The sequence below is a fragment of the Xyrauchen texanus genome, chromosome 26 (assembly GCF_025860055.1).
Source record: "Xyrauchen texanus isolate HMW12.3.18 chromosome 26, RBS_HiC_50CHRs, whole genome shotgun sequence".
Taxonomy (NCBI): Eukaryota; Metazoa; Chordata; class Actinopteri; order Cypriniformes; family Catostomidae; genus Xyrauchen; species Xyrauchen texanus.
The window spans coordinates 10409182-10421640 of NC_068301.1; the positions used below are offsets into that span (position 1 = coordinate 10409182).

Below are 12459 nucleotides of genomic sequence, written 5' to 3' on the forward strand. Positions count from 1 at the left end.
ATATATGGACAATTTGAGTTTAATTTATAAAAACATGAGTTTAATTTCTCTCATATGAAATTCATTTTTAAAAAATCAAGAATTTATTGAATAGTTCATTAAAATTAACTTATTGTTTTACTGTAAAAATGTTTAAAGGGGCTAAACATGCTTTTTTGAAATCACGCCAAGTAAAAAGTTTTTTATTTAGTTATTGTTGATCTCATATCCTGTTGTAAGTGACGTTGAGTTGGGAAAGACACTAAATAAATAAAACTTCTTGTAATTTTGAAAATAGAAAGAGATTTACTTCCAATTGTGAGTCAGACACCAAATGTGCGCAACAGTGATATACAAGAAGTGCCTGAACAAAAACAATAACAGTAAAACTAACCAAAACATGAAAGCTTTATTTTAGTATAAAAGAAGATTTTAAAAAAAATGTCAGTCATCAAAACATTTTTGATTAATTGCTAATAAATAAATTCAGCAAAATGCTTGTTTGATTGTTTTATTATGTTAGATAAAATTCCAGGATGCAACTGAATGTTTCTTTGACTCGAGACTCTGTTGAGTGAAGAGTGTTTTGCATATTAACTGAACACTGTTCTTAAAACTCCACTGATGATTATTGTGTGTTCAGCCAGAGCCACTTTCACACACACACACAAAACCATGATGTCTCTTTATCTTATGCTGGGGACACTGAGTCTACTTTCTCAAGGTTAAATATTTTATATTTTCTACAATTTAAGGATATACATTTGTTATTTGCTTTTGCAAACTTTAAATTTGTGCTTAGCGTTTTTTTATGTAATTTTTTTTTTATTTTCACATCTGTTTTAAAGATTTTGAAGTATTTCTAAAATGTTTTACACCCTCTCTCAGTGTCCCATCAAGAGGTCCAGTCTCCTGAATCTCTGTCTGTTAGAGTTGGAGATTCTCCCTCTATTAAATGTACTGGGACGAGTGGAGTCGATGATGACATGAGCTGGTATCTGCTGAAACCTGGAGAAGCTCCTAAACTCCTGATCTACGAAGCCAGTAGCCTTGAATCTGGAGTTTCAGATCGGTTCAGTGGAAGTCAATCTGGACTCCATTTTACACTGACCATTGGAGGAGTCCAGCCTGAGGATGCAGGAGATTATTACTGTATGGGGGCTTACAGTGGCAGGTTTGCACAGTGAAAAACCATCATACAAAAACCTCCTTCAGTCAGGTGGCTCAGCGAAAGTACTGTTATAGCTCAGAAGTTATTAGACCCTGGGGACTACATGCACTCTAACTCAAGTCGAAACAAAGAATCTGTTGCTTAGTCTTAATAATCTCACAGATGGCAAAAGTGCATTTCCAAATATGTGACATGAATCCTTTTTAAAACCTACAACTGAGGATTCAGTATTAATGAAACTGCAAACTCTGTCTACAACTCTGTGATAAACAATTAGGCAACATAGTGTAACATAATAAGAACTGGTTTTATTCAAGTAAAAAATGTGAATTCTTTCACCTAACTTGACAACAAACGTAATTTGTAATGGTTAGGCCAGAAATAAAACTTTTAAGAGTGCACAGTCATGAGTCAACACTGTTTAACATTTTGAATTAGGCTACCCTAAAGTCACTAATAAACCTTTCTGAGTTTAATTACAACCCGATCCCGTGAAAATTCATACATCATTTACACATTTCATATGATCTTTTTTGCATGAACTCGTACAACTTCATCACGTGCAAATTCACAGATTTTTAATATGGAAGTAAGTGTGAGTTCTGCGCATGAGGTTTTAAGGACACGATTAATATTAAGCCCTTACCCAAACCCCTTATCTAAACCTAACCGATCAGTCGCGTGTGTAAACATGATATTAAGCTGTTGAGTATGATAGTAGCAAGTAATTATTTCCTATTAGATGGAAAAGTTGTCCAGTGACATAATTGCATAAAGTGACAGTTGCAGTAGGCCTATATTATAAGAATTAGCCAAATTTAGAAAAGTCGTACAAATCCTGATGATTTCGCTGAAAAACGGGTCTCTTAATGGTGCCACCCCAGTGATGGTCCTTGTACAATAAACGTTACCCTTTTTTTCCAGGAGTGTATCTTCATCGTCACTGTGGTTCAGCTATGAAAGCGGACATCAGAAGACTACAAAGGACAGTTCGGCAGGTGCTACAAAGCGCTGAGCACAGAACCATCAGGCACAAGAACATTTTTTTCCCTCTGGCTGTCCATCTCATGAACTGTTAAAACTGCCCCATTAAGTAATAATTATGCCAATACACATCTTAGTTATGTATATTTATCTAACATCTCCTACCACTTCTGCTGTTCTATTCCCTTGCACTGTCTGTATATAACAGATATGTTATATATACATACACACACACATATAGATATATACACCGATCAGGCACAACATTAAAACCACCTGCCTAATATTGTGTAGGTCCCCCTCATGCCACCAAAACAGCACCAACCCGCATCTCAGAATAGCATTCTTATCACCACAATTATACAGAGTGGTTATCTGACTTACTGTAGATTTTGTAAGTTCAAAGCAGTCTCACTGGATGTTTTTTTTGTTTTGTTTTTTGGCACCATTCCTAGTAAAATCTAGAGAATGTTGTGCATGAAAATTCAGCAGTTACAGAAATACTCAAACCAGCTCATAATTTGTTATTTTTAAGTTTCTGATATTTTATGAAACCACACTAAATAAAATGTACACTGTGAATGACTTAAAATGCTTTTATTTGGCAATGAAAGAATCAGCAATTCAACACAGTGCATTGCAAAACATAAAACAAGGTTAAAGCTGCATGCTTGGAGAGAGGAAAGTTTAACTGTTGACCAATTTACTGATGTAGGACAGTGTGTGACAGTGTATGTTAATGTGTGAGTACACTGTATACTATAGGTGTGCATGTGAAGTCCTATCAGTGTGTACATCTGTGAGTGTGTGTGCGTGCACTGTCACTCCACATCACACTGCTGTGTGTCCAGGATCTTGGTGACTGGTTTCTGGGAGCCCTGAGTGGCTTCACAGCTGATGGATTTTGCACTGCTCCACTCTCTCTCAGTGAGAGTCAGACTGCTGCTCCAGCTGTACAGTCCATCTTTCTGCAGCACACCAGGACTCACATTCACACCAGAGTTTCTGCTGCCACCATCCACCTTCCAGCTCAACTTCCAGTCAGAGGGGAATCCCTTACTGCCGACACACATGACTGTAGCTTCACCCTGCTGCAACTCATCTCTGGAGGGCGGCAGGACCGTTAGAGACGGTTGGGTGTCAGCTACGAGGAAAAAAGGATGGAGAAAAGAAACAGTGAGAAAGAAATTAAAAGAGAGATGGAAACTATAAAGTATCAGTCCTCTTGAAAAGTCATAAACCGTTATTTCAATCATTCAGAGCCTCTTTCACTTCCCTTTAATAGAATCTCTGTTAATCAAGCAGATCTGAGAGTAACAGCCCATAAAAACATATTTACCAGCTGATAAATCACAAGTGTGATAAGATTTATATATCTATATTCAGTATTTAACATATTATATTGTATACAGGATTTATAATTATTGTATTCAGGTTTTCAGACTTTAAGTATTTGGGTGAATCTCACAATGTCTGTCATATTGAAAAAAAAAAAAAAATCATTCAGAATTTGTATTTATATTTTATCAGCTGATAAATTGCACATATGTGATAATATTTAACTATATATTCAGTAGGCATATTAAACATATTATATAGAGTATTTGATAGTATTTTAAATTATAGTATTAGTGAAGATTTATCAATGTGAATATATATTCAGACACAATTGGGTGAATCTTAAAGTCTGTCAAGAAATATCTGTAATTCACACAAACAAATTTATGAAAAAATATATCAGAAAATATATTTTGCATAAAGAAAATTAAGCCTATATTTAAGAACATTAAGATGTTTTGCTTGTAACAGGACAATTAATTAAATTGTACCTCATTCTCATTAATATAATGCAACTTTATGTTTCACTTGTTTTACTGTACAAGAATAAAACAATTCAATAAAAAGATTAGAAAATATGATATATAATGCATTCAAATGTCTTGATGTATAAACACTTTACAATTTAAATAATAAAAAATGTTCACATCATAAGAATATGTGAATATTTTTTACATTACGGTAATGAAAATTTGGGTAGCAAATATTCTTCACTGTCATGAAAATAATGTCACAATGCAAAAACATATAAATGGTCTACAACAGATTTTTATTTATTTAAGAAAAACGTAATTTCTTTCTATCTTTTATTTATTTATTTTTTGGCAGATAAATATGATCTAGATATTTTCTTGTCTGATTTTGTGAGCCAACCAAATTTAAAGTATAAAAATATTTACATTTGTTTCTTTACTGACACAAATGGAATGAATTGAAAGAGAAAACAGCATTACAATGTTCAACCATACTGATGTTTAAAGCACTCAGTACTTAAAAGTAATTGTTTTAAACCTGTTTGATGGAGACATAAGTGTGCTACATTCACTGAACTACTACTGTCACAAAGAGAATCTGAAAATATTTAGTCTATATATACTTTAGACCTTTTTATATTTTCTTTAAAATTTTTGTTAATGTTTTATTTTGTTCTATGAATGTATTATTTTGAAAATAAAGAGAGATTGACTTACTTCCAACTGTGAGTCGGGTGCCTCCACCAAAAGTGTTCCACAATGATACAAACCCATTTAGTGGCTGTACAAAAACCTCCTGCACACTCACACTAACGGTAAAACTAACACAAACACTTTACACTTTGCTCTTTGTCTTCATATCAATAGGTAGATATCATGAATGAATTATTTTGAATGCAGCAATTATGAATTATCACTATTATGCATTGAATAGTAATAATGAACATTCAATCACCTTTATGTAAATGTAGGTATATATTTTAAATGTCTCTCCAGTTTTTATTTCACTTCATTATTATATTATAAAATGAGCTATTATGGGCTTTTATAGTATAATTTACAATATTACTTAAAGAAAGATCAGAAAATCATGAAATAAAACAATAACATTATTCATTTAAAATGCTAACCTAATCAAATTTACTCAGTTCAAATGTATTAACTTATTTCATTCTGTACTTACTTCCAACACTCAGTTTGGTTCCTCCACCAAAAGTCCACCACAGTGATTCATTCTCATTCACTCGCTGTACAAAAACCTCCAGACTGTTTTGAGAGCATCGGACGACTTTTTAATTAAATGATGAATCTCCTAATGGATTACAGCACCGCATTTGATACATTTTATATAACAATTAACTAAAATATCCATCACAATGGATTTTTTTTTATAAAACATGTTTCTTTCTATGTTATACAAATCATCAAAATGTGTAAGAAGGTATTTCGTATATTGTGTTCAGTTTGGGTTTTTCCACTGCTTTGCATTGGAAGGTCATGCTTCAACACTCTCGTACTGTTTATAGTTCTGTGAACCCTTTAACAACAGCCAACAACTGCTCTCACTAAAACAGACTCTGAAACAAATACAGTATGATTATCTTCATCTGGGCACTTTACTGTTTTAAAATTCATTTCACACATTAATTACTTGAAACAAAAATTAAAGAAGAAGTTGGGATTTTATTTTAGAATTAGGTCTTGCTTCTCGCTTATTGCAAGGAAGAAGCTTGTGTTTGCGACTTTCTTGCCAGTTCTTGATTATGGGGATGTAGTGTATCAGCATGCTCCTTCTCATATTCTTGCCTCCCTAGATGCTGTGTACCATGGCGCCTTAATATTTATCACGAATTGCACATTTTCTACACATCATTGTGCATTATATAATAGAGTTTGTTTGTCTTCTCTTGCTGTACGAAGGAAAATGCACTGGTACTTATTGATATATAAAGCAATTTTGGGGGTCTTACCGTCTTATCTTTGTTGTATGCTTAAGCAAAAAGTATTAGGTAACTATTCACTGCGCTCACAGTTTTTTTACAATCTGCATGTACCTGCATGTCAGAACAAATATAGGCAAAACTGCTTTTAACTGCTGCACCTTCAGAATGGAACTCTCTACAGATGACATTGAGGCTGAATCATTTGGTGCCTTTCAGCAATTTCAGAACACTTATACAAGCGCTAGAGAAAGATTTAATGATTTGCAACTGCTTCTGAGGTTGTACTTTTAATCCTACTTTATTGTGTGTGGTATTGTTTTATTGTTATATGTGTGTATATGTGTTTGAATAATTGGGCAGCCTATCTTGGCCAGGACACTCCTGTAAAAGAGATTTTAATCTCAGTGAGGTTTTTCTCCTGGTTAAATAAAGGTTTAAAAAACCCTTACAGAAACTTTTTAGCATTTTTAAAGAATAAAAAAGAAAAGAGCATCGTTTAGAAATTAAGTAATTTCCCTTATGGGGACCGCTGGCTGGGCCCCACAAGGTAGGTGATCTCAGGTTTTACTTTACTTATGGGGACATTTGGTCCCCACAATATAGTATAAACATGTACACACACACACACACACACACACACACACACACACACACACACACACACACACACACACACTCATGTTTGTTTTCCTATCCTTATGAGGACTTTCCATAGACATAATGATTTTTATACCGTGCAAACTATAGATTCTATCCCCTAAACCTAACATAACCCCTAACCCTAATCATCACAGGAAACTTTCTGCATTTTTACATTTTCAATAAAACATTGTTTAGTATGATTTTTAAGCGATTTGAAATATGGGGACACTAGTCTATGTCCTCATAAAGCACATTTATAGCATAATAACCTTGTGATTACCAGTTTATAACTTACAAAATTGTCCTGGTATATCACAAAAACGCGCACACACACACACACACACACACACACACACACACACTCTGCCTATTATTTATTTAATCGAAATACTCAAACCATCCAACCACCCATCTTCAACCGCTTATCCAAAGTCGGGTCACGGGGGCAGCAGCTCCAGCAGGGGGCCCCAAACTTCCCTATCCCGAGCCACATTAACTGAGGCGTTCCCAAGCCAGTGTGGAGATATAATCTCTCCACCTAGTCCTGGGTCTTCCCCGAGGCCTCCTCCCAGCTGGACGTGCCTGAAACACCTCCCTAGGGAGGCGTCCCAGGGGCATCCTTACCAGATGCCCAAACCACCACAACTGGCTTGTTTTGATGCAACGGAGCAGCAGTTCTACTCCGAGCTCCTCACGGATGACTGAGCTCCTCACCCTAACTCTAAGGGAAAAGCCTGCCACCCTTCTGAGGAAACCCATTTCGGCCGCTTGTACTCGCGACCTAGTTCTTTTGGTCATGACCCAGCGTTCATGACCATAGGTGAGGGTAGGAACGAAAATTGACCAGTAGATTGAAAGCTTTGCCTTGGGGGTGAACTTTGGCTTTATTGAAAGTGAGGGGACATGTCCCCTGCATCCCCCACATATTCTACGTCCTTGAATGTGTGAATTGTTTAATGTCATGCAAAGATATAAACTCACATGCTTCACAATTAGTAGAAAGGCAGAGAAATTGTAGGCCTATACCTCCAAAACTAGCTTCAGATCAGTTAATTTAATAGATCAATGAATTTGAGCCCAACAGGTGTAAACAGAGCCACTGTGATTCCACCAAAATATCATCATGTAGGCCTACATAAAAGTAGAAATAAAAGGATGCAATATAGCATAAGAATAAACATTCTTGACAAAAACCAATGAAAAGTTCAGTACCTTTTTTGTAGCCTAGAGTTTAAGCTATTTCATTACCTTTCAAACAACTAACCCCAGTTTCCATAAACTAAGATTAGCTGTACATTTTATTGTTATAAACAAAAAGAACCTGATTAAAAACATGAATTCTGAAAAGTAATACTGTGCGCTGAGCGGAAGTTCTTTTTTTTTGTTTTTTTTAACAGGATTGATACAGCTCGCGATGCTTTACTGTCCTCTACTGGATTTAGAAACTACAACAATAAAAAGCTGAAACTACATTTAACTGTAAGACGAGTGAGTCGGAAAAGCTTTACATAAGCAACACATGCTTCGGTGATTTTGAAACACAAGTGATTGAGTTAAACTGAGAGTTTTTTGTCCTAATAGCATACCTTTATAACAGACATTTATCATAATTTGGTATCCTAATAGCATGGAAATGAGAGAGAAGCTTCAAACACAGCTTATCGAAATGTTCATGTTACACACAGGTGAGGTTTCAAAATGTCGTTCACGTTCACCAAGTTGTTTGTGGAGCTCTATCATTTCCTTTTGATGATGTATTGCAGCTTAAACTCTTGAAATTTCCTTCAGACACTGAAGTGGTAAAAGTCGTTTCAGTAATTTCATCGCTAGGGGGCGCCCATCCCATACATGTGTCTCTGTACCATGAGTGTGTGGTAAATGTGTGGTCTATCATACAAGTGGCAGAGTCTACTATATATATATATATATATATATATATATATATATATATATATATATATATATATATATATAGGTATATGTACCTTACAGAGAGTTGTTTAGTAATTTTAATGCTTTACCCATGAAACACAGCCGTGACAGTTAATGCCCAGTGAAAAGAAGCACCTATCACTGTCCCCAGTGTGGTACTTTGAAGTGCTGTCAGGTTCAACACTGTAGAAGGTGAATAGGCAAACAGGGCTTTATTGTCGCAGAGGAGGTTAAGCACAAAATAAAAGAATAGTTGAGATCACTTGTCTACCCCAGGAGGAGGGGAGACCGTTCTGGAAGATGGGTGGCACAAGCATACAATTCTCTAGAGCAAAGAACATTATGGAGTCTGTGGTGAAGATACAGGTGTCTAGAACATAGCTGGCCCTAGTGTTGATTTAAGTTAATATTTTTCTATTAATTTGCATCCATTATATGAGTTTGCATGTGAGAAACATGATTTCGACCACATGATTTTGTATCATACCACATGCTTAAGTTGCACATATTTAATTGGGTGCACATATTAACAGGTTATAGCAGTCACATGGAGAGTGTAAGCAGTGCGTATACGTAACCAAAGCATTTCGGCCTGTTTTTTATTTTTTTATTTTGTAGCATCAGCATGTTGAAAAGATCTATAAACTTATAAACTTATTCATCAACATTATTTTTTTGCAATCTAGGCTTTTATTAAGCAACATAAAAAAATGATTGAACTACTTACCGTTTGAATTTATCCTTTGACAGAAAAGGTTGTAGCAAGGTAATCTTGATTGTATATTGCATGATTGTATATTGTATTATACATGATTATACATGATTGTATATTGCTCTAGGCCCCTTTCCTATAAAAAAAATACAGTTTAGAATTTGTTGTGGAGCCCCCTGGACCTTTGGGCCCATAGAATCGTTACCACCTTTCACCCACTAGCTATGGCCCTGCCGCAGAGTAGGACTGCACAGAGTAGGATTCCTGGTATTAAGGAAATATCACAATACCAAAAATGTTAAAACGGAATGATAGAATCATGTTGCTAATTTCAGTACCAGACTCCATAGTGCTGTTAGCAAAATTTTACAGGATGTGACGTTCTGTGACAATTTGGCAATTTAGTTTGATAATTGAACAGTAGAAGGATGCCATTTACATAGTAGCCTATATACACTACATACGCTGCACACTTCATGAACGAGAGGTGCCGCTGTGCTCTCTGTCATACTTCACACACACAGATAGCTCCTGATGCTCAATGCGGTATATTTAAGCCGGTTTCACCTATCCTCTATGAGCAGGGTGTGAGTGAGGCGTGAGTAGCGCATTTTAGTTTCGGCACCCATGTTAACAGATTAGACCCTTCACACAGAGATAGATTAGAAGAGACAGATCACTGGTATTAAAATGAATGGGAGAAACTGGAGTGCCCACCTTACAGGTACAAGAGCCAATCATCTTTTAGATAAAGACGTCACCTGTCAATCAACTCAAGATCACGCATACATGCGCATTAGCTGATCCAGACTGATTTTTTTTTTAGCGTAATCTAAGGTAAAGCAGCACAATTTATGAAACTATTGTTGTCAGATTTTCTGCTGACTTTTAATATGTTCTTTGAGCGTAATCACGGCCAACCGTTTTGGAAATGTCAGTCTTTCCCCATTCAAGTAGGTAGGAGCTGTACTTTAATGTCGCTTGTTTACAAAGTAAATAGCTGCCCAACCTGCCCGATAGCGTTCCAAAGATGACGCAGAGTGGACTGACTTGCCTTGAAACAGGCTTTGATATATTAACCAATCATGACCAAGTACGCTTATAAACAAGTCGCCCGCTGTTGCTGTTAGAACCTAGAAAAGAGACGCGGGAAGTGTGAAAGCCCAAACGCGAGTATGTGTGAATCTGGCATTAGTGTTTGAGCAACTGTGAACACTTCCATATATTCCTTCTCCAGTAATTTTAGCTTTCCACATTTCTTTTGGAACTGAAACTGCCGTCAAAATCACACAGGAAGAACTCCTGTTTAACTGTTTAACCGGATGCATGAAATAAAATAAAAAAAATTGACAGACAAATACTGTATTACTACTGTATAGAAAATGTTAATTTTCAAAGTAATAGCAATAACACTACTATTAAAAATAATTTAATAATAAATGTTTTTATAATTGTCATTGTTATAATAATAATAATTATTGTTATTATCACATTACTATTGTTATTATTGTTATTATTATTATTATTATTATATGTAAGAACTATCACAAAAGCAAGTGTACTGAATATCAGAAGGCTGTGATTTAGCCATAGTAGTCTTGTGCCACAGGTAATCAGATTATTTTAATTTTTTTTATTTATACTATGAAGCATTGTTGTGCAAAAATTGCAATATATTTTATATTCGTTTGATAAAGTTGTATTTGTAAATTATTTTAAACAATGTTTTGATTACTGTTTTTATTAAAACATAAAACATAGAATCCAAAAATGTAAATGGAAAACACAGAATTTGTAACTGCAAAACTTTATGCAGTTCTATTAATGAAGTACTTTTCTGTGTAATTTCATAATCTGAGGCTATTTATTTGTTGTCTAAGTAGCGATTTAGTAGCAATACCAAGGTACCAGGGCTGGTATCATGCTGAATCCAAAAATTTGGTATCAGAGCAACCTTCAAACACCTTTTTACTATTCAGTAAATCTGAGGGAATACAGACATTTTAAGCAGTTTATAGTTACAATTTTGGATTTGGCTTCTATGTAAATTAATGACCATTTGGATGAAATTGGCTGTCCCACCTGATGTTTTACATTCATTCATTTACATTCATGCATTTGGCATACGCTTTTATCCAAAGCGACTTACAGTGCACTTATTACAGTGACAATCCCTCCGGAGCAACCTGGAGTTAAGTGTCTTACTCAAGGACACAATGGTGGTGGCTGTGGGGATTGAACCAGCAACCTTCTGATTACTAGTTATGTGCTTTAACCCACTACACCACCCAGTTCACTCACAATAACAATTTTATAATTTATGCTATTAATGAGCCTGCTGCTTATGCTGCATTGCTGCATACGTATACAGTGTGAGACAAGCCTCTTAAACTTATCAGTTGTTGTACTTTGGGTTTGTGTGGTGAGATTAATAAACACACAAGAGAGCTGTATTGTACTACAACATAACAGGTTTTACTTCCACCATGCAGGCGTTCACATACACGTTCCTCAGGTGCAGAACACGCCCCCCAGTCACATGACATTCACTAGTATACCCACATATACTACAAGAAAAATGCATACCTACGATTAAAAGCATTCGTGCAACACAAAATCACTGAATATTGTAAAAACATCAGCTGAGAGACCAAAGATGAAGAAATGTTAATAGGACGAAACAGGGACGTTCGCAAACGTCTCATGAACGAGGTTTTCAGAACGTTTTGCTAGGGTTTATATTTTGATGAACCTGCACAAGACCATTATTTTTCCACATTGAAAGTGGCAGCCCTAGTAGCAGACAGGCTAGACACATGCCTCTTGTTGTGATTTTACTAAATTCTGTTGTAAAATGTATTACATTGGGCATTATGGGACAAGCAGATATTACGCTCGGCTCATTAGGTGACTTTCACTTTGCTTTACCGCTGCCTCTGAGGCTCATTAGGACTTTTACAGCTGAGCTTTTGATTACCAGCTCTGATCTAACTCCCCTCTAGAGTTCAGAACACAGCCGCGGGTTACCTTGGGTCAGTGCACCTACACACAGGCCCACATACAGGCAGAGAGGGCGTGGCCATCACCATGATTCCCGCTCTCAACTGAGTATCATCACTTAATAAACGGAACGCTTCCAAGGGGTGGTTTTAAAATGTTCAGGTAAGGAGTGGTTCTATTAGATGTGTGAACTTAAAAATGTTTCACCAAATGGTTCTGGTGCACCAACTCCATCTTTGTTTGTCTACCTTTAGCTTGTAGAGGAAGGCAACATTAAAAGAACTC

At 35.8% G+C, this 12459-nt stretch overlaps 2 gene segments (V, D, J or C); one reads left to right on the forward strand and one right to left on the reverse strand.

Annotated features, from left to right (window-relative positions):
• Positions 1-629: 629 nt before the first annotated feature.
• On the forward strand, positions 630-2301 carry LOC127619635 (immunoglobulin kappa variable 1-6-like). The segment is given in 3 exon segments: positions 630-703; positions 868-1153; positions 2075-2301. Coding segments are annotated over 3 exon segments (426 nt in total).
• Positions 2302-2714: 413 nt separating this feature from the next.
• On the reverse strand, positions 2715-9803 carry LOC127619470 (Ig kappa-b4 chain C region-like). The segment is given in 3 exon segments: positions 2715-3278; positions 5129-5211; positions 9742-9803. Coding segments are annotated over 3 exon segments (468 nt in total).
• Positions 9804-12459: the final 2656 nt, after the last annotated feature.